This window comes from Microcebus murinus, chromosome 9 (genome assembly GCF_040939455.1).
Source record: "Microcebus murinus isolate Inina chromosome 9, M.murinus_Inina_mat1.0, whole genome shotgun sequence".
Classification (NCBI taxonomy): domain Eukaryota; kingdom Metazoa; phylum Chordata; class Mammalia; order Primates; family Cheirogaleidae; genus Microcebus; species Microcebus murinus.
Window position 1 is genome coordinate 92,789,789 of NC_134112.1, and position 23,928 is coordinate 92,813,716.

General features: G+C 41.9%; 1 protein-coding gene across 1 annotated transcript; it reads left to right on the top strand.

The window, feature by feature from the left end:
• Positions 1-14,923: 14,923 nt before the first annotated feature.
• TAS2R41 (taste 2 receptor member 41) lies at positions 14,924-15,850 on the top strand. Its single transcript, XM_012768216.2, has one exon. It carries the CDS (start codon positions 14,924-14,926, stop codon positions 15,848-15,850), a length of 927 nt encoding a protein of 308 aa, XP_012623670.1.
• Positions 15,851-23,928: the final 8,078 nt, after the last annotated feature.

The following is a 23,928-nucleotide window of genomic DNA, read 5'->3' on the forward strand; positions in this document are numbered from 1 at the left end:
TTTCGCAGCCAGTTCCACTCTACCTGGGCAAATACAGCAAACGCTGCTTAGAAGGACATGGCAGTCAGGACTTAGATTGCTCAAGGATGGGGGTCTGGGAGTGTTCATCAGGAAAGCCACTTAAACCTGCACCAAGTGCTAGCCCAGAAGGAATCTGTAGCGGGTAGTAGCAGAAGATAACGATGTGCATTAATCATGACCTCATGGCCACCTGTAGCGTTGGAAGCTGTATATAGTTTGCTTCTTCACTCAACCTCTCCTTGTAAGTTTCTCCAGAAATTTCAATCAACCAGAATCCTGGAGAAGCTGTAACGAGATAGAGTGAACCCGAAGTGAGAATAAGGTAAAACTGAGTGGTACAAGGGGTAGATTATTGCAGATGCTCTTGGTGCACCCTCCCCCCCAAACTAATTCACTTCATAAGATTAATGAACCCATTGCTACCTGCTACAGGTGTTGGCTGCCAATATCTGCTAATGGATCTGGGCATTGCCTTTGATTGATGGAAGCCACTCCACCCAAGGAAGTCTAGAAGATTGTTTCATCCCCCTCTTTGTGGGGGTTCTTGGCTAAAGACTGTCCAGTGCAGGCTTAGAACAGCTTAGCTTCCTTGCCTTTGAGTTGGACAACCTTTGTGGTGCAATCTATACCCCAGATCTCCTCAAGAGATCAATGTGGACCTATGATCCTGAAACCACTTTTTTTTTTTTTTTGGTTTAGCTTTTTCTCCTGTCCCATCCTATATCTCTTATTTTCCTATAGTGTTCTCCTGGAAGCAATTCCTCAAAATATCACTTGCACAAGAGTCTCCACCTCAGACTCTACTTCTAAAAAGAGCGTGATCAAAGTGGCTTGATTTTCAGGCAATATCTGTCTGATCTACACTTGGATATCCCTTCTTCACATTTCCACATGGATGTCTAATGTTAAACTTACATCCAAAACCGAACCCCTGATATTCTGTGACCTCCCCCCTAACTCCAACAGGCTTCTCTCAGTATTTTTTCTGTTTCAGTATGTGGCAACTCCATTTCCCCAGTTACTCTGGACAGAACCTTTTACATTCCACGCACAATCACTCAGCAGCTGTGATGCTAAACCATTTGACCCAGAGCTAAGCACTTTGTAGATGACCTGCTTCTGGGTTGTCGTTTTATATGCAGCAAGTGGCAACTTCACTTCAATCTACTGAAACTCAGGCCTGGACAGAAGGGTTTGAAAAAGTCAGGGCTAGAGTTAAGACTGTTAAGTCAACCTTCAAAATGAATCTGTGACTCTAGCACTTGTTGCTACCTCCATTGCTACCACTCTGATGCAAGCCACTATTATCTGTTGCTTGGGTTATGGCAATGGCTTCCCAACTGGTTTTGCAGCTTTTACTCATTTGCCTTTGGTCCATTTTCAACAAAGCAGCCAGCAGCATCACTTAAAAATATAGATCAGATCATGTCACATCCCTTCCATGATTCTCCATTTGCTTTTCATCCTAGAGTAAAAGCCTAAGTCTTCATAATGAACTAAAATGCTTCCCATGATCTAGTCCTCCACCTCATATCTCTGAAGTCATCTGCTGCTGTCCTACCCTCCTCTCACACTTGTCTCACCACTGTGGCCTCCTTAATGTTCTTTGAGTCTGTCAGGCATGCACATTCCCAGAGCCTTTGCATTTGGTGATCTCTGTGCTCAGAATGGTCTTCCCCAGATACTCGCATGGCTCACTCCCCCACTTCTTCAGGCATTGCTGTTGCCACTCTATCTAAATTGCAATCTTCCCTACTACTATTGCCTGCCCTGCTTTTTCTCCTTAGTGTTATCACTATCTATTTTACTTATTTGTATTGTTTATTTCCACCCCTCCAATGTAAGCTCTATGAGGACAGGGAATTGTGTGTGTTTTCTACCAGAAAATGACAGGTGCTCAGTACGTATTTGCTGAACATGTGTATGCATTATTTTATTATAATTAAATAGATATTATTACTATGCAACAAATCATTATTTCTATGTCTGTAGAAATAAGTATGGCTGCTAGAAGCTGCATTGTCAGTGGACATTCTCTTGTACATTCAGACACCTTGGTGATTGTTGCTGGTTCACTGACACAACACCCAGCCTCCACATTGTCTGCAGTTGTTATTAGAGAGGAGTATTTGCTTCCATGTTTGTTCTACATTTTTTAATAAGAATTTATTGATCACCTAGATATGGAGGCCCAGGTATATATTTGATTGCCAAGTGCAATGGAGATATGAAAGTAGAATCTAAACATTCAAGAAATTTGCCATGCAACTATGCATATACCAGGTAGAGGACTACAAAACAGTGAAGATCTAAGGTGACCACTAATCAAGAACTGATAGTTCCTATTTGACCCTAGTACTGAGAGAACTCTAAAATGGAAATTAATCAGATGCAGTCTGTTGTCTAGCATTACTTATTTATAATGTTTTGCTGAAATTTTATGTCTCAAATACTTGATATTGGGGAATTTCCATCCATCATTGATAGCAATCTATTTGGTTTGACCTTTCTTAAAGTCACTGACAGTCTCTGTTTTTGAACTCTTGTATACTCAGGCCTGTACTGCTGGCTACTCTTGTGTGATTCACCCAGGCGAGATTTTAAAAGTTCACAAGAACAAGCCGTGGAGTGGGAGGAGGGTTGTGAGGGGAACTGGAACTTTGAAGTCAGATGGGAATGAGGTAGAGAGTGAGCCAGGACGAGGCTTCTCGTGGCTGCTCAGGGGGTTGGCCTCTGTCACAGGCTTGTAATGAATGTAAGCTTCAGTGGCTTGGATGGCTGGCCTGGGTGCCAGATAAGAGCTTCTGAAACTGGGCTTTAGCAGTGGGTGACTGAGTGCATTTTGAATTTTAGTAAGCTGAGCTGACTGATGCATCTTTTAACTATAAATAATACTTGCCCTGGGCTAGAGTGATGGAAACCCAAGACAGGGGGTGGGGAGGAGACTACAGGAGGGCAGCTCTTTTTGATACATCTTATTTTTATTTTGGTAAATTAAACCATTTTTAAGAAGAGGTGCAATAACTCTTTAAGATATAATATTTACAGACTTTTTCAGTCTCTATTTTGCTCAAGGTGATTTTTTTTAAAATGTGAAACTACTCCTATGTCATTAGATTTTTATACCTTTTACATCAGAGCTAAAGTGCAATAGTTTTTGAGAGCAAGATGGATTTCTGTCTCCACTGACACTATAATTTTAATAAACTAGGGGAGTAGACTTCACTTTTCGAGGTTGGTGGCTTCCAGCTCTTCTGACAGACTCTTCAGAGTGCCACGATTCAGGTCAGCACCCAAAGCAGAATCCATTCAATCCTGTAGGGATCGGATATAAGAACACTATTGTCTTTATTACTGGAATGTTTCAAGTGGAGAAGAAAAATAGGGGGTTCAAATATTTAGACTTGGAAAGCATTTAGATTCAAACTCCTCTCTGCTATAATTGAGGAATTCACAAGGACACTGGGGAAAAACTTCATTTCTCAAGTTAAAGCCAATGTCTTGTATTTATGTATTTAGTGTTATGTGAGTCAATAACACTACATTTTACTTTGTGTTTGAATTTTTTTTTTTTTTTTTGAGACAAAGTCATGCCCTGTCACCCAGGCTAAATCCCAGTTCACTGCAACCTGGACCTTCTGGGCTCAAGCAATCCTCCCACCCCAGCCTCCCAAGTAGCTGGGACTACAGGGGCATGCCACTATGCCTAGTGAATGTTTTTATAGAGACAGGTCTTGCTTTGTTGCCCAGGCTGGTCTCGAGCTCTTGGCCTCAAGTGATCCTTAAACCTAAACCTCTGAAAGTGCTGGCATTTTACAGGTGTGAGCCACCACTCTCAGCCATGTTTGGGAATTTTTATTACATGTTATTATTGTAGTTGAGTTTTTACTAATCTGTTTTTTTTTCTTTTTTTAAAATCACCTTCAAACTTTAGTAGTGAGACTAGACTTTCAGGGTTCCAGAAAGTAAGTCTGCAAACATCTTTGTATGTGTAACATACTCTACAGACAGTCCACTAGTTTATGGCTTTAGGTGAGGAGGATCATGATGATGAAAACGTACACACATTTCTTCTCAACATTCCAGAATCAGTTGCAAGCTTTACTGCTTCTATCATAGCACTTATATAAAGTTTTGCCAACTCAGTCTCCTCAAATAACCAAATATTGAAAGCATGTGTACCAAAATATGTAGTGACACATCAAGATTATTTTAACCCAGAAAAGCAACTAACCTCATTCATTTGACAAATATTTCCTTCATGCCACTATGTGGGGGCTGTGGGGCATAAAGAAAGTCCTTGTCCACTGAAAGAACAACATATTTCTCTATAAGACCAAAAGATAAGTCTGAAATTGGACCACAAGTATAAACGATTAAGGCCTTAGACTGTGTTACGCAAACATTCTTTGAGCACATCCTTTTAAGAATCCAAAGATGAATGGTCATGAACACTTTGTGAGGAAGAATCAATGAGGCACAGTGAATTAAAGTATTCACAGGTGCTGATGGGTGAAAGAATCATAAACTTTCTATGTCCTTAGCCATTTTATTGTCACTGGGGCAGCGAAAGAGACACGCTGCAGAGTCTCTCGGCGGTAAGGAATGTAAGGTCCTTCAGAGTGGGGAGCAGCTCAGAGGTGGCTTTGTGGAACTATATTTTAGACCTTCAGAATGTCCCCGGAGGCAGAGCCATGTGCCTGGCTGCATTGGCAGGTGCACACGCCATGTCCATGTCCGTGAGCCCGGCTCTCTGAAGCACCACACGCTGGAAGCTCTGGCTCTCACCAAGAAGGATCTTAAAACCATAGAGCTTGGGGCACCTAATCCCTGTCCAAAAATTGACAGCATTCTCATTTGGGTAAAATGAACTTAAACCTTGAGATGTTTTCCTCTGCTTACCTCTGTTCTCCATTTAAGCTTCTTTGCATAGTTTAAACTTCGGACTGAAAATTCTGCTTAGTAAAAACTCAATTAGGTTCTACTGTCTCATAGATAATCTGAAAAGTGAACTGGTTTCTTGAGGAAGACTCTGCTCCTGGCCTGTTCCTTCCAACTGGGGCTAGCCCTGTGGTTGCTGCCTTTGACTTCCTCTTTGACTCATGGTATTGGTTGTATTGATCCTTTGCTTGTTTTTAACATTGTCAGACTTTATGGACTAGCATGATTTCCTTCTTAGTTTCTCCTGGCCAGCCCAGTCCTACAGCGACCCCTAGTAACCCAGCCCTGAGAAGTAGAACTGCCAAAGCCTCAAAGAGGCTTCCTTTCTTGTGCATTTTTCTTTTTTTGAGACAGAGTCTCACTCTGTTGCCCGGGCTAGAGTGCCGCGGTGTCAGCCTAGCTCATAGCAACCTCCAACTCCTGGGCTCAAGCGATCCTCCTGCCTCAGCCTCCCAGGTAGCTGGGACTATAGGCATGTGCCACCATGCCCAGCTGTTATGTATATATATATATATATATATATATATATATATATATATATTAGTTGTCCAGCTAATTTCTATTTTTTTTTTTTTTTTTTTTAGTACAGACAGGGTTTCACTCTTGCTTAGGCTGGTCTCAAACTCCTGAGCTCAAACGATCAGCCTGCCTTGGCTTTGACTTGAAATTTGTAAATGGTTTCCATGAAAGAAACTTGGACTTTGGAAGAGGTGAGTCCAGTGCCCTAATCACAGCCAGGTGTCCTCCTAATCACTTATTCCCAGGTTACAATTGAGGGTCAAACACTTCCATGCACTACGCTGGGCATTCTACTACAGACACCCTCCTTCTTCCCATATACTAGCAGAGATTCAGGAAGATATATATATAAGGGTTCTCATTTGGGCCTCTATCTTGGAAATAAAAGGGCTTCCAAGGCATGAAATTGGTGATAAGAAGAACTAAACCAAATGGCTAAGAACTAAACATAAGGGCTCTTGAAAAATGTGTTATAGTGTCTTGGAGTCAAGATCTAAATGTTAGTTTTTTTCTGCCTTTTATTTATGCCTCTTATGATGGCCTTGGGAATGTCATTACCCTTATAGGGCCTCAGTTTTTGTATCTGCATGATGGAAGTAGAGGTTGAAATCCTCAGGTTGTGACAGTGAAGGCAAGATGGTAGGGCTGGTGATGCTAGTGGCAGCGTGCATTTGCAGGGATGGGTAGGGCAGATGTGATGAAAGGTTTAGTTGGATCAATTAGTCAAATGTTCAATATTTATATAGAAGATTAGTGGGAAAGCATCGGTAATTAAGTCTTTTGAAGATTAACGTACAAATGTGCATGATGGTGGGACCTCAAATACTGCTACCAGTTCTTTCCTGCTCTGCCCTTCCTCCAGCCCCCATGCTAGATCAATCAACTCTTGATATTCTCAAATCACAGGCTCTTATAGGTTAGGGTTAATGTGGAGATAAAGGAGAGTTATTTAGTCTTTGTCAAATACATTTGTCTTAGTCCGTTCTTGTTGCTATGACAAAATACTAGGTAATTTATAAGCAACAGAAATTTATTTTCCCATGGCTTTGGAGCCTGGGAAGTCTAAGATGAAGGCCCTGGCAGGCTCAGTGTCTGGTGAGGGCCTGCTGTGTTGATGACATCGTCCCTTACCTGGTGCCATCCTCACCTGGTGGAAGAGCCGGAAGAGCAAAAAGGGCAAAAGGCAAAGGGCACTCCCTTCAACCTCTTTTATAAGAGCACTGATCCATTCATCCTCTCATGAATAGATTAGTGCTCTTATAAAAACCCATTCTTGGCTTAATCACTCTCCAAAGGGTCCCAGCTCTTAATACTATCATATTTGCCATTAAGTTTCAACATGTGAATTTGAAGGGATACATTTGAAGATCACAAATAATTTATTAATTTTAAAACTCGCATGTTCTTTTTTGATAATACGTGATTATTGCAGGCAACTTAGAAAATAGAATATTATGAAAAAGGTCTCTAACTTTCATTACCCAGAGATAATCACAGTTAGCACTAGTTACTCCTTCCAGACATTTTTCCTCACCTTGAATTGGGCTCATATGTGTGCATTCCACAAAAATGTACCATGGTAATATATCAAACAAAAAAGCATAATTTTATAAAATTAGAATAATAAATTTATATTCTTTTTTATGTGTTATGATTACTTTCCTTATCTGCAATGACAGATATAGGATGCCCTTTCCATAAGCATGAAAAGAGACTTTGAAATATACAAGTAAATGAAAAAGCATGAAAATATAAAATGACAAATAATGAGCAAAAGAAATCTTACCATTTCACATGAAGCAAACATTTATTTTCACAGATGGCAAACTTCTAGACTACCCAAATATGGGAAAGCATAGTATAAAACATAAAAAATCCCCATACAATTTAGGAATAAAAGTATTTGAGTTTACTAAGCAGAATTTTATTGTAAATCTTTTATAGCAATTTAAAATGGGACTAGGATGAAATAAACTGGATAATGTTGTTTCAGAATTATTCCACAACAATGGTGGTGGAAAATCTGCCCCCAAAATCCAGCAGGACAGTCTGGATAGGGACAGATTCTGAATATTTTATTTCAGGCAACAACTTTATATCTTTTCTCATTGTTTTACAGTCTACATTGTAATGACACTTGTTGTAAACACTTCATTTTCTCTCCTTAAAGAGGAAATCATGGGCCAGTCCTACTCAAGGTTCTCAGCCAATACTATTCTGTGTTATAACTTTATGTCCCATGGAGCATGCTTTCATGTATATTGACCTTGTATTTCCTGTTTAGCCACATAGACAACTGTTACATTGTCTAAGCCTGGTCCTAGGTACCATATTTGTTGGCTCTCTGTCACCTTTAGGGATATTTATTAGGAATATTCTACCTTGCATGGTTTTGTGTAGTTTCAGTGGTTTCTCTCTCTGTCTGTCTCTCTCTGTGTCTCTGTCTCTGTCTCTCTCTGTCTCTCTCTGTCTCTCTCTCTCTCTCTCTCTCTCTCTCTCTCTCACACACACACACACACACACACACATACACACACACACACACTGTGGTGGTAGATCTCATGACATTGGAGTATAGAGGACAGAGCATGGGATGCAGAATGAGAAACTCTAACTCTAGAAAATCTTCCTCTGAGGACCTTGAAGAAGTCACTTAAACTTTTGAGCATAAATATTCTAATCTATAATTATTATAATTCCTATTTTGCTGTTGCTTGTTATAATTGAGATGAAATGCTTAGCATAGTGGTTGATTGACATGGTAGGCATTTCATAAGAGTTATTAGAATCCAAATGAGGATAAGGTTTCCAAATTAAGATATACCTGTGTCTATATAATTTCTAAGCATCCACAAAACAAAAATATTTGCAAAATTTACTTAAATTTTTATCTAAATATTGGGGATAAAACAGAGACAGCTAACGTGATTTATTTTGCTATATCTTCTTAGAACCAACTGGGAATAAAATTAAGCACTGTTGGTGTCAGAGAACCTAGTAAGAAGACTATATTAGTTTTCTATTGTTGCATAACAAGTTACCATGAACTTAATAGCTTAAATAACATTTATTTATTAGCTCACATTCTTATAGGTTAGCAGTCTAGGTCCTGCATGGCTGGAAGCCCTGCTTATTGTCTCTCTGGGCTGAAATTACAGTGTTGGCTGAGATTTTGGTTCTCACCTGGGACTTGAGGTCCTCTTCCAGTTCAACGATTATTAGAAGAATTCATTTCCTTGGTTGTAAGACTGACGTCCCCATTTGTTGCTACCTCACAGCTCCTGGAATCCACCCTCAGTTCCTTGTCACTTGGCCTTCATAGATAATTTATAACACGGATGTTTGCTTTATTCCAGGCCAGACTGAATGTGTCTTTCTGACGTCCTCTTCTGCCACCAGCTGGAAATGACTCTGCTTTTGAAGGGCACATATGATTAGGTCATGCTCACTCTATTAATCCTCTGTCTTAAGGTCAATTTATTTGAGACTTTCATTACATCTGCAAAATCCTTTCACAACAGTACCTAGATTTGTGTTTGACTGAATAACTGGGAGAAGGTATGTGTAAACCAGGAGCCAAGAATTTGGGGTCATCTTAGAATTCTGTCTACTATAGAAGCATAATCTTAGTCTTGTTTTTTTAAATGATTTGTACTGTTTTTCTCTGGATAAATTTATAGAAAACAATTTTTTTCTTGGGTATTAGCCAAAGCTCTTTTAGGAACCAGTGGCAAACAATTCAAACTAGCTCAAGAAAGCTAGGGAGTTTTATTGTATATTTATAGGCTGGAAATCTAGAGGTGTTGTGTTGTTCTGGACATGACACTATCCAGTGGTTATACAACGTCCTTGGGGCTTTGTCCTGGGCTTTCTTTGTGTTTGGCTTTTGCCAAATGCCTGGTGCAGATGCATTCTTCCATGTGGCGGGGGAAGATGGTGGCTGGCAGCTGGAGCTCACACTTCCAGTGGGAGAGAAACCTTCTCTCTTGGCAGGTTTAATGTAGCAAACCTTAGGGAAGTCCTAGACTGGCCCAGTTTAGGTCAGATGCCCATTCTTGACCCAGTGCCTCTGCCCTGGGGTTGAAATACTCTGATTTGCCAACCTGAGTCATTGCCCAGCCCTGAGTCCTGATTGGAGAGTGAGGCATGGTGATGGCATTCTCAAACCCACGTGGAGGACAAAAGGGAGTTGCACACAGACAAAGCAGAATGCTGTGAGATCAAAACTCAGAATTGGGTACCCGTTGAGACAGAGTTATCAGGGTTAGAATTGTTAATAGGATAGTGACCTTTATGCAATGGAAATGACTTCCTTTACACATGATGGACCCATGATGCTTGGGATAGTCTGGGAAATTGTACACATAACTGGTAGGTCTAGACTTGACAAGTATATGATAAATAAACTGCTGTTAACTATTAATACCCAAATTATAATGGTTAATGAGCCCTGATTTCTGGTCTTCAGTGCTCCTGCCTTCTGCCTCTGTAAAATGTTCCCCCAGTTGGTAGAGCAGGGGGTTTCCAATGGTTATAGTTGATGTTTTCATGCACAGGTACCACATGGCATATTCCTTCTCTCCAAGTCTGTCTCTCGGCTTGATTTCCACGTCCACGAGCTGCCTGAAGGAGCTTCTGTGGGCTGGCTGCTGTGAGACCACCAGCATCCATGTCATGGTGGCTTCGTCCCGATGCACTTTAGTCACCAACCCCCAGGACTGCAGCGCAGAGCTGGCTCTGGGCAGATGTAGCAAAATGACCCCTCTTCAGCTGGGCCCCAAAGCACCACGCCCATGACTGTGCCCAGAGAGTCCCAGGAGCAAAGAGTCTGCTTCAAAGCAGAATTCTCTTCCTTTGACTGTTCAAGTTTCCAAAAATGGTTTCCTGTGAACTTCAGGCTGGAGTCCAAACACTTGACAATGGCATAGCAGGAGCTTTGTGACCTGGCCTCTACCTACCTATCTGGCATCACCTTGTGACATCTGCTCCCTCCTTCCTCCTTCCTACATAACCACTTTTCACCTCCCATCATTCTGAACTACCTCAAGCTATCTCTCCCCACTCCCCACCCCCTACCCTGATCTTTTTCCTATCACACTCATTTCCCCGTAGCTTACCTCCTTCCCTGCCCATCCTCATTTGCCTTGATAGATTCTATGTGAAATTCAAGCTTCAAGTCAAGCATTGTATCCTCTTGCAAGACATCCTCGACACCTGCTTTCTCTTACCTCTTTCCTTCCACGTCCCACCAGGTGCTGTGTGTGTTGTTTATGCATCCAAAGCAGAGACAGGGTACTGCAAAGGTGAAGAAGACAGGCTTTGTAGCTACCCTGCCAGCACTGAAATCCTAGCTCCACCACTTGTTGTAATTATAACTTTGAGAAGTGACTTCTTATGTACCTGTGTTGCCTGACCTTTAAAATGGGGGTAGCAATAGTACCTGCCTCGCTTGATTTATTTTATTTGCATTATCTTTAATTTCAATGCTCAAATTTTCCCAAATTTGACCAGCAGGACCCCCCCCCCCCCCAGAGAGACGCTCCCTGTGTCTTTCTGATATGGCCACCAGTTTTTTAAACAGTTTTATTGAGATATAATTCACATGCCATACAACACATTCATCAGTACTGGATTTCTTTTTATTGCCAAATAATATTCTATTACCTGGATATACCTCATTTTGTTTATCCATTCATCAGTTCATAGACATTTGGGTTATCTCTACTTGGGGGCTAGTGTGAATAATGCTTCTATGAACATCCATGTACAGGTTTCTATGTGGACATATGTTTTCATTTTTCTTGGGTGTATATCTAGGAATGGCATTTCTGAATCGTGTCGTAACTCTATTTAACATTTGAAGAAGCTGCACCCAAGAAGTTTCCCAAAGCATCAGCACCATTTGACAATCCCACCAACAGTATATTAGGGGTCTGATTTCTCCTCATCCTTGCCAACACTTCTTAGTGTCTGTCCTTTGGTTTTAGCGACCCTAGTGGCTAAAATAATTTGAAAATATTTTCTTCAATTATGCGGTTTCTTTTCACTATGTTATTGATATTCTTTGATGCACAAACATTTTTAATTTTGACAAAGACCAATTTATCTATTTTTCTTTAGTTGCTCATACGTTCTGTGACATACCTAAGAGGGATTTGTCTAATCCAAGATCATGAAGATTTACGATTTCTTCTGAGAATTTTACAGTTTTAACTCTTAAATTCGCTTCGAGTTATTTTTTGTGTTGTAGCAAGAGGAAGGGGGACACTTTCATTCATGTGGATATCTAATTGTTTCAGTATCATTTTGGAAATGCCTTGAGATTTTGTGAGAATAAAAATATTAATGTATTTAAAGCACTTAGTGCATGAGGATGCCTAGCAACACTGAGACTATATTAATTATTATTTTATCATGTATTTTGCTAAATTATCATTATATGTCTGCTTGTCTTTCTTCCTAAAGAGACTACCTTAATTTTTGTACGTCTGTGCCTGGTCTGGGCGGATGATACATCTGTCCTGTGGATAAAGCACAGGGCAGATGGCAGTTTCAACACTGAAACGCTGCTGTGCTCGGTTTGGGTTGCAACCTGGGTTGTAACCTGAGAACCTGCTAGCCTCTCAAACATGAGGACATGTTGACAGTGTCTGCCTTGGGGCAGTTCCCAAGACAGCCTAGCATACAACCTGGTGCAGATCACCCTGGAGATCTAGAATCTCTGCAGCATGTATTTTGCTCCAGTGTCGCCATCCTCGCCTTTTCGTTTCCTCTTTCCCTGTCCCGGAACATGAGCTCGGGAAATGGAATCCCTCTCTAACATCAGCCTCAGCCAAGTCTCCTCTGTGGGATCTTCTGGCTTTCCAGCCCTAAAAGTTGAAGGTGCCAGGCTCGCTCCCAGCCCCTGTGCAGCCTCCATCCGCACCTTTCCCTAGATGATCTCATCGGGTTTAATGGCTTTAAATACCATGTGAGTGCGGATGCCTCCCAAACCTGTCACTCCAGCCTCAGCTCTTCCCTGAGATCCAGACTTGCCTTTCAATTGTCTGCTTCGGGTCTCGGCTTAGATATTTGATAGGCATCTCAAACTTAACATGACCAAAACAGATTTCCCTCCACAAACAAATACTTCTCCCAGTCTTCCCCATAAATGCCTCCATAAAATTCCTCCAGTTACTGAAGTAAAAAAAAAAAAAATCCCAGGATTCCTCTCTCTCACCTCTATTCATGAGGCTTGTTCTATTGAATCCACCTTCAAAATACATCAGCGTCTTAGCACTGCTCACCACCTCCAGGGCTTCTGCCTGAGGACCAGCTGCCGTCTACTTGTACACGGTCCAGTGCAGTAGCCTCTGCCTTCTGTCTTCCACCTTTGCCCCTCCCTGAATCTATTCTCTATGTAATAGTTCGGGGGTCTGTTTGAAAACTTAAATTAGATCATGTCACTCCCTTGTTTAACTGCACCCCCCCTCATGACTTTCTATTACACTAGAATAATATCCAAATGTCCTACCATGACCAACATGACCTTCCTGATCTTTCCCTTTACATAACAGGATGGTAAAAGTGGAGATTTCTACCAGGAATATGTAGTTAATGATAGAAGATTTCAAAGTGAGCTACCAGTTCACTATATGCAGACTTTCAAAGGAAAATATAATTGTGTTCCGTACCTTTTGAAACTGTTTGATAAAATGAAAGGGTTGAGATGACTGGGGAGAGAGGGTTTTGTGAAGATAAATATTTAGAAAAAGTCATGGTCTGAGTATCCCATTGAGGAGGACAAGGAATTCCTCCTTCATATTTCAGGACTAGTGGTGGTCCGGAGCTTCTCTGGAGCCATTCTGAAGCTTACTGTATTATATCTTTAGTTGGGAGGCACAATGGACTAGAATCTTACTTCTGCCTGGTCGATTTAGAGGGAAAGTGTGACTGGCTAACTTTGGGGGCAGAGTCAGGAGAATATGGCTACATTAGGATTGTTGGGGCGGGGTAGGAGGCCACCAATGGGCCATCACAGAGTGCTATGGTCTGAATGTCCCCCAACATTCACGTATTAAAACTTAATCACAAGGTGATAGTATCAGGAAGTGGGGCCTTTAGGAGGTAATTAGGCCATGAGGCTCCACCCTAGTGGGTGGGCTTAGTCCCTTAAGAAAGGGCTGGAGAAAACTAGGTGGGACCCTTTTTGCCCTTCTTCCTTCTACCACGTGAGAACACAACAAGAAGTATTACTTTTGAAGCAGAGGGCTGTCCTATGAATATAGTCACCAATACTGTATCGCATACTTGAAATTTGCTCAGGGGTCAGCTCTTGAGTGTTCTAACCACACAAAAAAATTGAAAATAGTAACTATGTGAGATGATGGAGCTGTTAGAAAAGAAAATGTTTTTGCTTTTCAACACGGTCTCATAGGGACCTATTGTCGATGTTGGTGTTGGAGGAAGGGACTCACTGACTATGCCTGAGAAACTGTGGTGTCTCCGTGTGGCAGACTGTGAAGTCCCCCCACCTCATTCGCGGTGTCCCCTAACCCTGGTATTGGGCTTTGTGTGACTCTCTTCCTTTGAGTGTTGATGGTGACGGTGACTTGCTTCTAGCCAATAGGATATGGCAAAGGTGACAGGAGGTCACTCTGTGACTGTGTTATGTTATTCTAGACTCCATCTTGCCAGCAGACCCTGCAGAGATCCTTTGCTGGCTTAATGCTGTAAGCGGCCATGTTGAAACAGCTCTCTTGGCAGAGACTGCGGGGGGGGGGGGGGTCTAGGACCAGAGGGCGGCCCCAGCCAGCACCCAGCAAGAAGGTGTGCACTCAGCCCTGCTTCTGGGGGTCCCTCCCCTCCAAAAGGAAGTGAATTCTCTCACTGGAAACACAAAACCAGGTTAAACCATAATCAATCATTTACACCTCAGGGTCCATGAAGGATTCAAGCAGAGATTTGGATGGCCAGGTAGACAGGGTGTTTGACTAGGAAGGACGGCAGCTCATAGCCAGGGGTGGACGGGGAGCAGGGACACGCTCAGCTGAGACGGACTTCTCTGGCATCGTTATTCCCTAGGCATGTCCCTGAACTTGCCTGGATACTTAAGGTCTGGAAAATGTGCCGATAGGAAGAGGAATGTTCACACGGCCCCAGGATGGACTAAGAAGGCTGGAGTTAGTCACAGACACCCTAAAAAGTCCTCCACGCTGATGCTGAGCATGGCAGCATGCAGGTGGAACCAGAGAAAGCAAATCAGGGGCAGCTGGAGGGCCTCGGGGTAACTGAGCCCGGAGGACATTTGCATCCTCTCTGAGCCGAGAGCACGCCTGTCCTCCCTGGCCCGAGCGCCTTCCTCTCTGGCTCAGATGCAAAGCCTGACCACTCTTCTGACACCCGCAGGAAAGATCGAAAGAGGGACCGTGGGTGGTGCCGTGGTGGCTGGCAGCGGTCCAGAATGCAGCCAGCACTGACGGCCTTCTTCATGCTCCTCTTCGTCCTGCTGTGCCTCCTGGGCATCCTGGCTAACGGCTTCATCGCGCTGGCGCTGAGCAGGGAGTGGCTGCGGCGAGGCAGGCTGCTGCCCCTGGACATGATCCTCATTAGCCTGGGCGCCGCCCGCTTCTGCCTGCAGTGGGTCGGGTTGGTGCACAGCTTCTACTACTTTTTCCACCTGCTCCGGTACTCCAGGAGCCTCTCCCGACAGTTCTTTGGTCTACACTGGGACTTCCTGAACTCAGCCACCTTCTGGTTTGACACCCTGCTCGGCGTCCTGTTCTGTCTGAAGATTGCCAACATCACCCACCCTTCCTTCCTCTGGCTCAAGAGGAGGTTCCCAGGGTCGGTGCCCCGGCTCCTGCTGGCCTCCGTCCTGGTCTCCCTCATCGGAACCCTGCTGTTCTTCTGGGGGAACCACGCTGTGTATCGAGGATCTTTACATACAATCTTTCCTGGGAACATGACCCACCAGCAGTGGGACAGGTGGATGGAGATCCACTATTTCCTGCCCCTGAAACTTGTCACGTCGTCCATTCCTTGCTTTATTTTCCTGGTGTCCATCGCGCTGCTGATTAATTCTCTGAGGAGGCACACCCGGAGAATGCGGCACAGCGCCCACATCCTGCAGGACCCCAACACCCAGGCTCACACCAGAGCTCTGACGTCCCTCGTCTCCTTCCTCGTTCTCTATGTCCTGGCCTTCGTGTCCCTGATCATCGATGCTGTGGGCTTTTTCACTTCAGAGAGCGAGTGGTACTGGCCGTGGCAGATGCTAATGTACCTGTGCACAGCCGCGCACCCCTTCGTCCTCATCTTCAGCAACGTCAAGCTTCGAGGCATGTTCAGGCAGCTACTGCTGTCGGCCAGGGGCTTCTGGGTGGCCTAAATGGCACGGTCTCTGTGTCCAGACCCCCAGAAAAGACTCAGGTGAGGGTGACAGGCCGGTGGCGCACTGACATGGCAATGCCTCCACAGGCAGGTGACAGCTGGATCCTCCCTTGGGAAGGAGAGGAGACGAAAAAACTGGGAACTCTCCGGGTGCACTTCCTTTCCTTGGGACACTATTAGGATGGAGTCCCCTGTGTCCCAGGGAGCCAGTATTGTCCAGAAGTTCAGGATATAAAATGTTGTGCTTCTCTTTATGTTTGTGTTAGTATCTCCTTTGTCACCTGGGAGGCTTCAGTTAAAAGTCTTGATTAACTGTGCCATCTTATTTCGGCTGCCTTCTGGGGAGTGAGGAAATGTTTGTGTCTGCAGCTGGACCAGGGTGTGAGTGGGGAAGCAGCGACCTTCTTGAGGACAGTGTCGAGAGTCCCAAGGGACAGGTAGCTGTGGCCAGGGCTGCGAGTTCTAATCCCCTTTCACTGCCTGGAGATTCTTTCTCTCTTCACAAACTTGGATAATCTGGTTTAAATTTTATTAAGATTACTGGAAGGTTTCTTTCCACCACCCCATTTCTTTTCTCACAAATATTTTCATTGTTCTGCCTTCAATTTTCTTTTCTCTGAAGTCTGAGTGGCCACCAGGCTTTCTCTGTGTTTATCATTCCTTTAGAAAAAGACACATGGTGACTCTCTCCATTTTAAAATTGTCTCCGGGACTTTCTTTTTTGCCTCAAGCAAATGTCACAGAGTCACATCTGCATCGAATAAATATATACTTTTTTATTCTGAAAAACAAAGACTCAAGAATTTGACTTAGTTTTTATCTAAAATCTATTTTAATATCTCTTTAGAAAGAATCACCGCATTCCATTTTATGGTTCGATGTTCTTTTAAAACAACGTGCTCCAATTTATATGCAAATATTTTTAGAAATAATTTTGGAAAAAGTTTTAATTAGAGATGAGTACCTCTAAGGCAGGGGTAAATGTTTTTGCTAAAATACACCAATGTGCAAATTTCAGAGACTAGCTTGCAATTGGATTCCTGACGGAGAAATCTTAATCTCCTTTGAGAGTTAAAACTTTCCTGTTGATTAGGATATATGCTCATGAACTAGAATCTTGGGGCAAATGACTCCACATTTTTTGCTTAAACATTCGTTTTCTAAAATAGGTATATATACTTGCATGTTTAAAAATTCAACATGTATTGATTGAAGAGTACACACAGAAATCTCCCTCTTACTTGTTTGCTTCTGAGGCATTCTTATCAGTTTTATGTCTGTCTTTCTAGAGCGATTTTGTTCTGTACCAGAAAGCTACTAATACCTAACTAATGAACGAATCAACTAACTTACATACTGGCATATTTTATACCAGTAACTAACTAACCAACCAAATAACTTATTACCTAACTTATTACCTAACTATACTGTCTCTGTATCTTTCTTCATAGATGGTTGCAGGATATGCACACTGTTGTTTCCTTGCTTTTTCCACGTAACAATGTATCTTGGAGATCTCTGGCATGGATGTATCGTGATTTTTTAAAACTAGTTATCTGATTGTGGTCATTTAGGTTACTTCCTGTCTTTTGCTATTATAATAATGTTGTAGTGAATAGTCTTCTATATATGTAATCTTGCACATGTGCAAATTAACATTGGATAAATCCCATGAAATGGAATTACTGAGTCAAATGGTATGTGAATTTTCTAATTTTGACAAATATTGCCCTCCATAGGTTTGCATCAATTTAGTTTCCCTCCAGCAATTTATGAGAGCGCTTGTTTTCACCCTTTTTTTTTTTTTTGCCAATCTGCTAAGGTAAAAAAAAATGGCTTATTAGTATAGTTGTAATTTGCATTAATCTTATGATGAGTAAGCGTTTATCATTATTCTGTATGTTGAGAGCCATTTGTGTTATTTTCTGTGGACAGTCTATATCTTTTTTGGATTTGGTTTTTGACCTTTTTCTTATTGGTTTGTAGGAGTTCTTTATGACTTAGAGTAATTAGCTTTTTATTTGTCATACGAGTAGCAAAACAATCCCCTACTCTTAGTGGTTTTTTATTTTAATTTTCCTTGATTCTAATATTAATTTTCAAGACTCTTTTTATTTTGAAATAATGATAGACTCACAGGAAGTTTCAAAAAGAGTACAGAGTTCTGTTAATCTTCCTCCAGCTTCCTCCAGTGGTGGCATTTTATGTAGCTGTGGCATAATATCAAACTAGGACATTCACATTGATACATTACCATTAATGAGTCTATAGACCTTATTCAGTTTTCACTATTTTTTAAACTTACACTTGTGTGTGTGTGTGTAATTGTATGTGGTTTTATCCCATGTATAGATCTGTATAATTATAGTCAAGATGCAGTACCATTCCATCACCTCAAAATAATTCCTGCATGCTAATTCATTGCATTGTGGGGGGTTTTGTGTGTGTGTGTGGAGATGGAGTCTTGCTCTGTCACCTGGGCTAGACTGTCGTGGTGTCAGCCTAGTTCACAGAAACTTCAACCTCAAACTGCATGGCTCAAGAAATCCTCCTGCCACAGCCTCCCAAGTAGCTGGAGTTACAGGCCTGCACCACCACACCCGGCTAATTTTTCTAATTTTAGTAGAGACGGGATCTTGCTCTTGCTCAGGCTGGTCTCGAACTCCTGAGCTCAAGCAATCCTCCCACCTCAGCCTCCCAGAGTGCATTGTTATATACCACTTCACTGTGCCCTTCATATTTTTATTTGTTTATTTTTACTTTTATCATAGTGTATTTTGCCATGCAGAAAATTTTGCTAATTATAACAAAAAAAAATTTTGTTGACTTCTGGGATTTTGATTCATAATTAGAAGGCAATCCTCACTTTGATATCATAAAAAAATCTTTTATTTCCTTCTAGTATGTTTGTGCTTTGATTTTTACATTTAAATATTTTACCCTTCTTGAATTTATACTGATATAAGATATCATGTATCAATAAATTTTGTTTTTTGGATGATTAACTTGTTGTCCTAATGCTATTTATTGCATAATTTTTCCTCTACTGATTTAAAGTACTACTTTTTATCATATATTAAATTGCTATATAAATTGCTTATTTCTAGACTTTCCATTCTATTTCACTGCCTTGGTGCAAGCATGTGTCATGACTACAGGGTGCTAATTATTTTAGGTTTGTAATATGTTTGAATATCTGGTAAACTAGCCCTCCTTTATTAATCTTCTTTTTCAGAAATTTATTGGATATCATTTTAAAAATGATTTTATGTGGCCCAAAACAAGAATTTCTGTTTTTTTTTATTCATTGGGATTTTGTTAAATGTATAACTTAACACAAAGAGACATATATCACCATAATGTTGAAACTTCCTATGTAAAAATATGGTCTGCCTTTACATTTGTTCTGACTTCTCCTTTTATTACTCTCAGTTGTGGTTTAATTTTTCAAAATATAGATCATCTACATTTTAATGTGTATTCTTATAGGTGTACTTAATCCTATATGCTTTAGTTTCCTGGTATGTTAAATGGGGTAATAGTTGTGAGGTTTGAAACACATAATGTATGTGTATGACACATAAGAGGTATCCATTATAGCCTTTTAATAGTTGTTATAATAACTCAGAATTAACATTATTTTGAATATTTTCTGCATCTGCATCAGTATGAAGATGGCAGAGAAACCAGAGTATGGCAAAGACTTTTCTTGCCACCAGCAAAGACTAGTTATGTTTTTCTTTCTCTGATACTTTTGTTCAACTTTTTCCAATTTTATTCAATTGTCAAATAGGGCAAATATAGTATGTGTGACTGAGATAAATGCAAACCAACCATGATGGACAAGAAATCACTGGGCAGGGACTCTGACACTGAAGTCGGCCAGGAGGTCACTAGAGGTTCACTCAGGGGTGTGGTTCTAGGAGAATAATTCACTTAAATAGCATTTTATTTTAACGACAGCCAATGGAGGTGAGAAAAAAGAGCTGAGAGGTTTTGTTTTTTTTTTAAGGAAAGGGAAAGTAGGAAATTATAGAAATATTAAGAGTTGACTAAATATCACCTAGCTATTATCTTTAAACTTTATTCCACTATATCATGTTGTATAAGGTTGCTATTATATATTGACCTGTTATATTTAGGAAAGCAATGAAAGGAGTGAAAATGCATTGGAAATCAGGTTAGATCAATGGGAAGTCAGATTTATTGATGGACCCTTGACCACAGGCTAGATGCTCAGCTATCTTCTTCTGGTAGAGTTGTCTAATGGCAAGTCCAATTCCTCCATGTCATTAAAACTTATCTTAAGTCATTAAATAAGATGTCATCTTATGACATCTTATGTCATCTTATCTCATGTCATTAAAACATCTATCTTCTCAACCAGCAGGAAATATCACAGTTCGCCACTGAAGCTTTTATATACTACATTTTATAAAATGTAAAATCACATTGATATAAACCAATCTGTAAATTGGGACCAGTTAACCACAGATTGTTTGAGAATTAACTCAGGCAACGAATACTCTGTGAGTGCTCACCTGAGGGCAATGCCCCATGCTGGGATGAAGTAGTGGGCACCTCGGGGACGGCCTCTGCCCTCACAGGGCGTGTGGCCTTGTGGGGAGTCCGGGACAACACGTCTCGTCATACAAGCAAGCCTGTCATTACAACATGGGAAAAGTGCTCTGAAGAGAAAGCACTGGGGCCTGTCAGTGAGTAGGACAGGAGGCAGTGTCTTCATGTGGCGAAGAGATGGGTGAGGACGCATCAGAAGGGAAAGGTTCCCTCAGGAAGTGACAAAACTGTGGAGGAGGTGACGATTAGAAGCATCACTCCGGGTGCTCACATCCCCTGACGCCTGTCGATAGCTCCTGCTCTCTGTAGCAGTCAGGTCCTGAGATTGTGTGGAGCCAAGTACGCGTGTGGGGGAGATTTTGTTTTGGGGAGAAACAGGGAGAAGCAGGGCAGTCCTGCTCTCAGGGAATCCTGACACCTAAGTTCCCAGGCATGTTCAGAATGGCCACAGAACAAGGTTCTGTCATGCCCGTTTGCTCCCTCCCTTGTCTCTAAGTGATTCTTGAAACACTCTCCTCATTCTATTCCTACTGTCTTCCCCCTTTCCCTCTGTTCTTCAGACATCTGTATGGCCACGGACCCTGAATTTTGCTGTCACGGGCATGATGCATTGATGTAATTCTCCGTGGGAAATACAAAAAGGTTTGAAGGCTTTCCTAGGCTCGTGCCTTTGGTGAGATTTAGACTCTGTTCTGTGAGTCAATACCAGCAAAGCAAGCTCCAAGTCCCTCCCTAACCAGAATGGGGACCTGTCTAACCAGGGCTTTGCCTTTTGGGGTGTGGCAAGAGATCAGATGTGGGTTGTTATCACAGACACTTAGAGAAAACACCAAGTAAGCTCTGTTTATCTTGCCGAGTTTTCAGTGTTACTCAGATGGAATGGTATCTTCTCACACTAAAAACAAAACAAAACAAAAGAAAGAAACAATAAACAACAACAACAACAACAAAATAGCAACAAGCCCAAAAATAAAACAGAAAAGTAAAAACACTTTGTCTGTAGTTATACCCTTTGTTCCATTCTCGACTTTAAGATCTGTTCATTCATTTTTACTTCTAACATTTGTCTAATGTTCTAAACTCTACCTGGTCTACAAAGTTTGTTTTAATTACGGGAACCGTCATTATAAATAGTTGATTCACTTACTGCTTCCACTTAAGCATAAAACAGAGTTTGTTCAATAAGAAGAAAAAGAGATAGTGCTGTCTATTTTTGTCACAATCAATCTAACAGGCTTGGTGGAGAGGAAGAGGCCAGCTTCTGGAGCACCATGTTAGATGTGCTATTCCTCATATCAAAAACCCAGCTGTCCTGCCATTGCCTATAATGCAAATTCCTTGGCCTTGTTTCCAAAGCCCTGCTATGTCCACCCCTTCTCTGCAGCCTTAGCTCTTCCTCATGTCTCCTCCAAATGAAATCTTTGCTGTAACCAAACTGGTTTGCCCCAGACCTACCTTTCCTTCTTCTACCCCCTCGCCTGACTTATCCTGTTCCCCTACTTAGCAAGAACAGACCCATCTGTCTCCACTCCCTCATCCAAATTCTACCATTTTTTAATATCCAATTTAATTTTTTTCTTCCCTTTTAATTCCTTTGCAAACCACATGAGTTTCTCCCTTCTATAGGGGAATTCCATGAATTCAACAGGTCTTCTAATCTCTATCTCATATTTGACAGTCAGCCAAATATTGCAAAAATCGTGCTTTTTTTGCATTGTTAGATGTAATTTCTTTTTTCTGTTTTTTTTTAAATTTTTTTGATATTTATCTCTTATATTTCCAAATAATCTCCAGGTTGTGGGGAAGGACCTCATATTGGACTCGTGCCTCTTGCAGTGCCAGGCACAGTGTGTCTCACTCACGGAGCATGCCACGGATTCGCTTACTGATTGGTATTCCTTTCCAAGACTCACAGGATGTCCCAGGCCTTGTGATGCACTCAGTACTGAGGAGGAAGGAAGTTGCAGTGATAATACTGGTGATGATGGGAATCAGGGTTGGGCACAGAAAAGATGCTCATTAAAAGTGGTATTTGATTGATTATATATGGTGAAGTTGACATTTAGGACAATGACAAAACTGACTATGGGAAATAAGCCAATATTCACTCAATCAACAAATATTTAAAATTTATGATGGGTGTAAACGTCTTTTGAATCTTGTTGGGAGGAGGCCAGAGCTACAAAGAAGATTTCAGATTCATGTTTTCAAAAGCAGCAAAGAGTACATAATTCTAACATACACACACACACACACACACACACACACACACACACACACACATACACGTGTGTACAGTTGCATAAACAATTTATCCACTAGTACAAGCTTCATTGTTCTTAGGGGAAGGACTCCCCTTTCCTCTTCTGAGTTCTTGTGGCATTTCCCTCTTGCTACACCTGAGTTCCTGCCCAGCATTTAGCTCAGGGCACTAGTAGCACCACTACGCTGGAGCCCACCATGACAACCTGGTGTGTGTGACATGCGCACAGGCCATAGGGTTCAGCATGTTGTGCCCACACGTAGGCAGGTGCATGATGACTACTGTCGCCATGGCAGAATTAGCCAGGCCCACAAGCCAAGGGGCAGCTGCAGCCCAACACAGAGCCTTGGGCTCACCGCTACCATGTAACCGCAGGAGGTAACAGATGGCCATTGTGACCAGGAGTAGGAACTCGGTTCCCCCAAGGTCCAGGGAGAGGAAGAGCTGGATCCCACATCTGGCAAGGGAGGAAGTGCACCAACATCTGGGAGACCCTGCTAGAGGTGTAGCAGATGTTCACAACCAGGAAGTTTCGGAGGAAGAATTATATGGGCAGGTGGAGACCTATTAGGATGAACTCACTCACCCAGATCATGTTGTCCCTCCCCATAAAGCAGGTGGGTCAGGTTGCACAAGATGAGTGAGGGAAGCCTTCTCAGAGTCAGAGTTCACAGCCCGGGACTAAACAAAGGACCTTAAGTAGGACTGCAAGTACTTACACGCTTTCTCCATTGGAGTGTGAGCTTCCTGGTGTCAGGGATATTTTCTGATTTCTTTTATACAAAGACTCCTAACAAATGTCACACGATAAGTAATGTTTGTTTGGTGCACGAATAAAGATGTTTAAAACGGTTTTGAGGATTATTCTCTGATCAAGATGTAGAACGTATGTCCTGGGAGTCCTCCTTGTCCTTATTACTCAGGCTGGAGCCAGTGGCTCTTCCAGCTTCTCCCATAATCCAGGCTGGATTAGTGGCAGAGAGAAAACCCGCTCACTTGGTTTTCAGAATACTGATTAATAAGGCTTAGTCCTATGTCGATAGGATCAGGGACTCATTATGGAGCATTGTATCAACTCTAATTATGTCCCAACTTCTTGAGACTGTGCTGTTTCCTTGGTGAAATGCTGGCATTTGTTTGAATGTTAAAGTCAGTGATTAATAAAAGATGAATGCACTCGTCACTTACTTGCAATGACAACATTTGGAAACTCACGGTGCCCACAGATGAAGTCA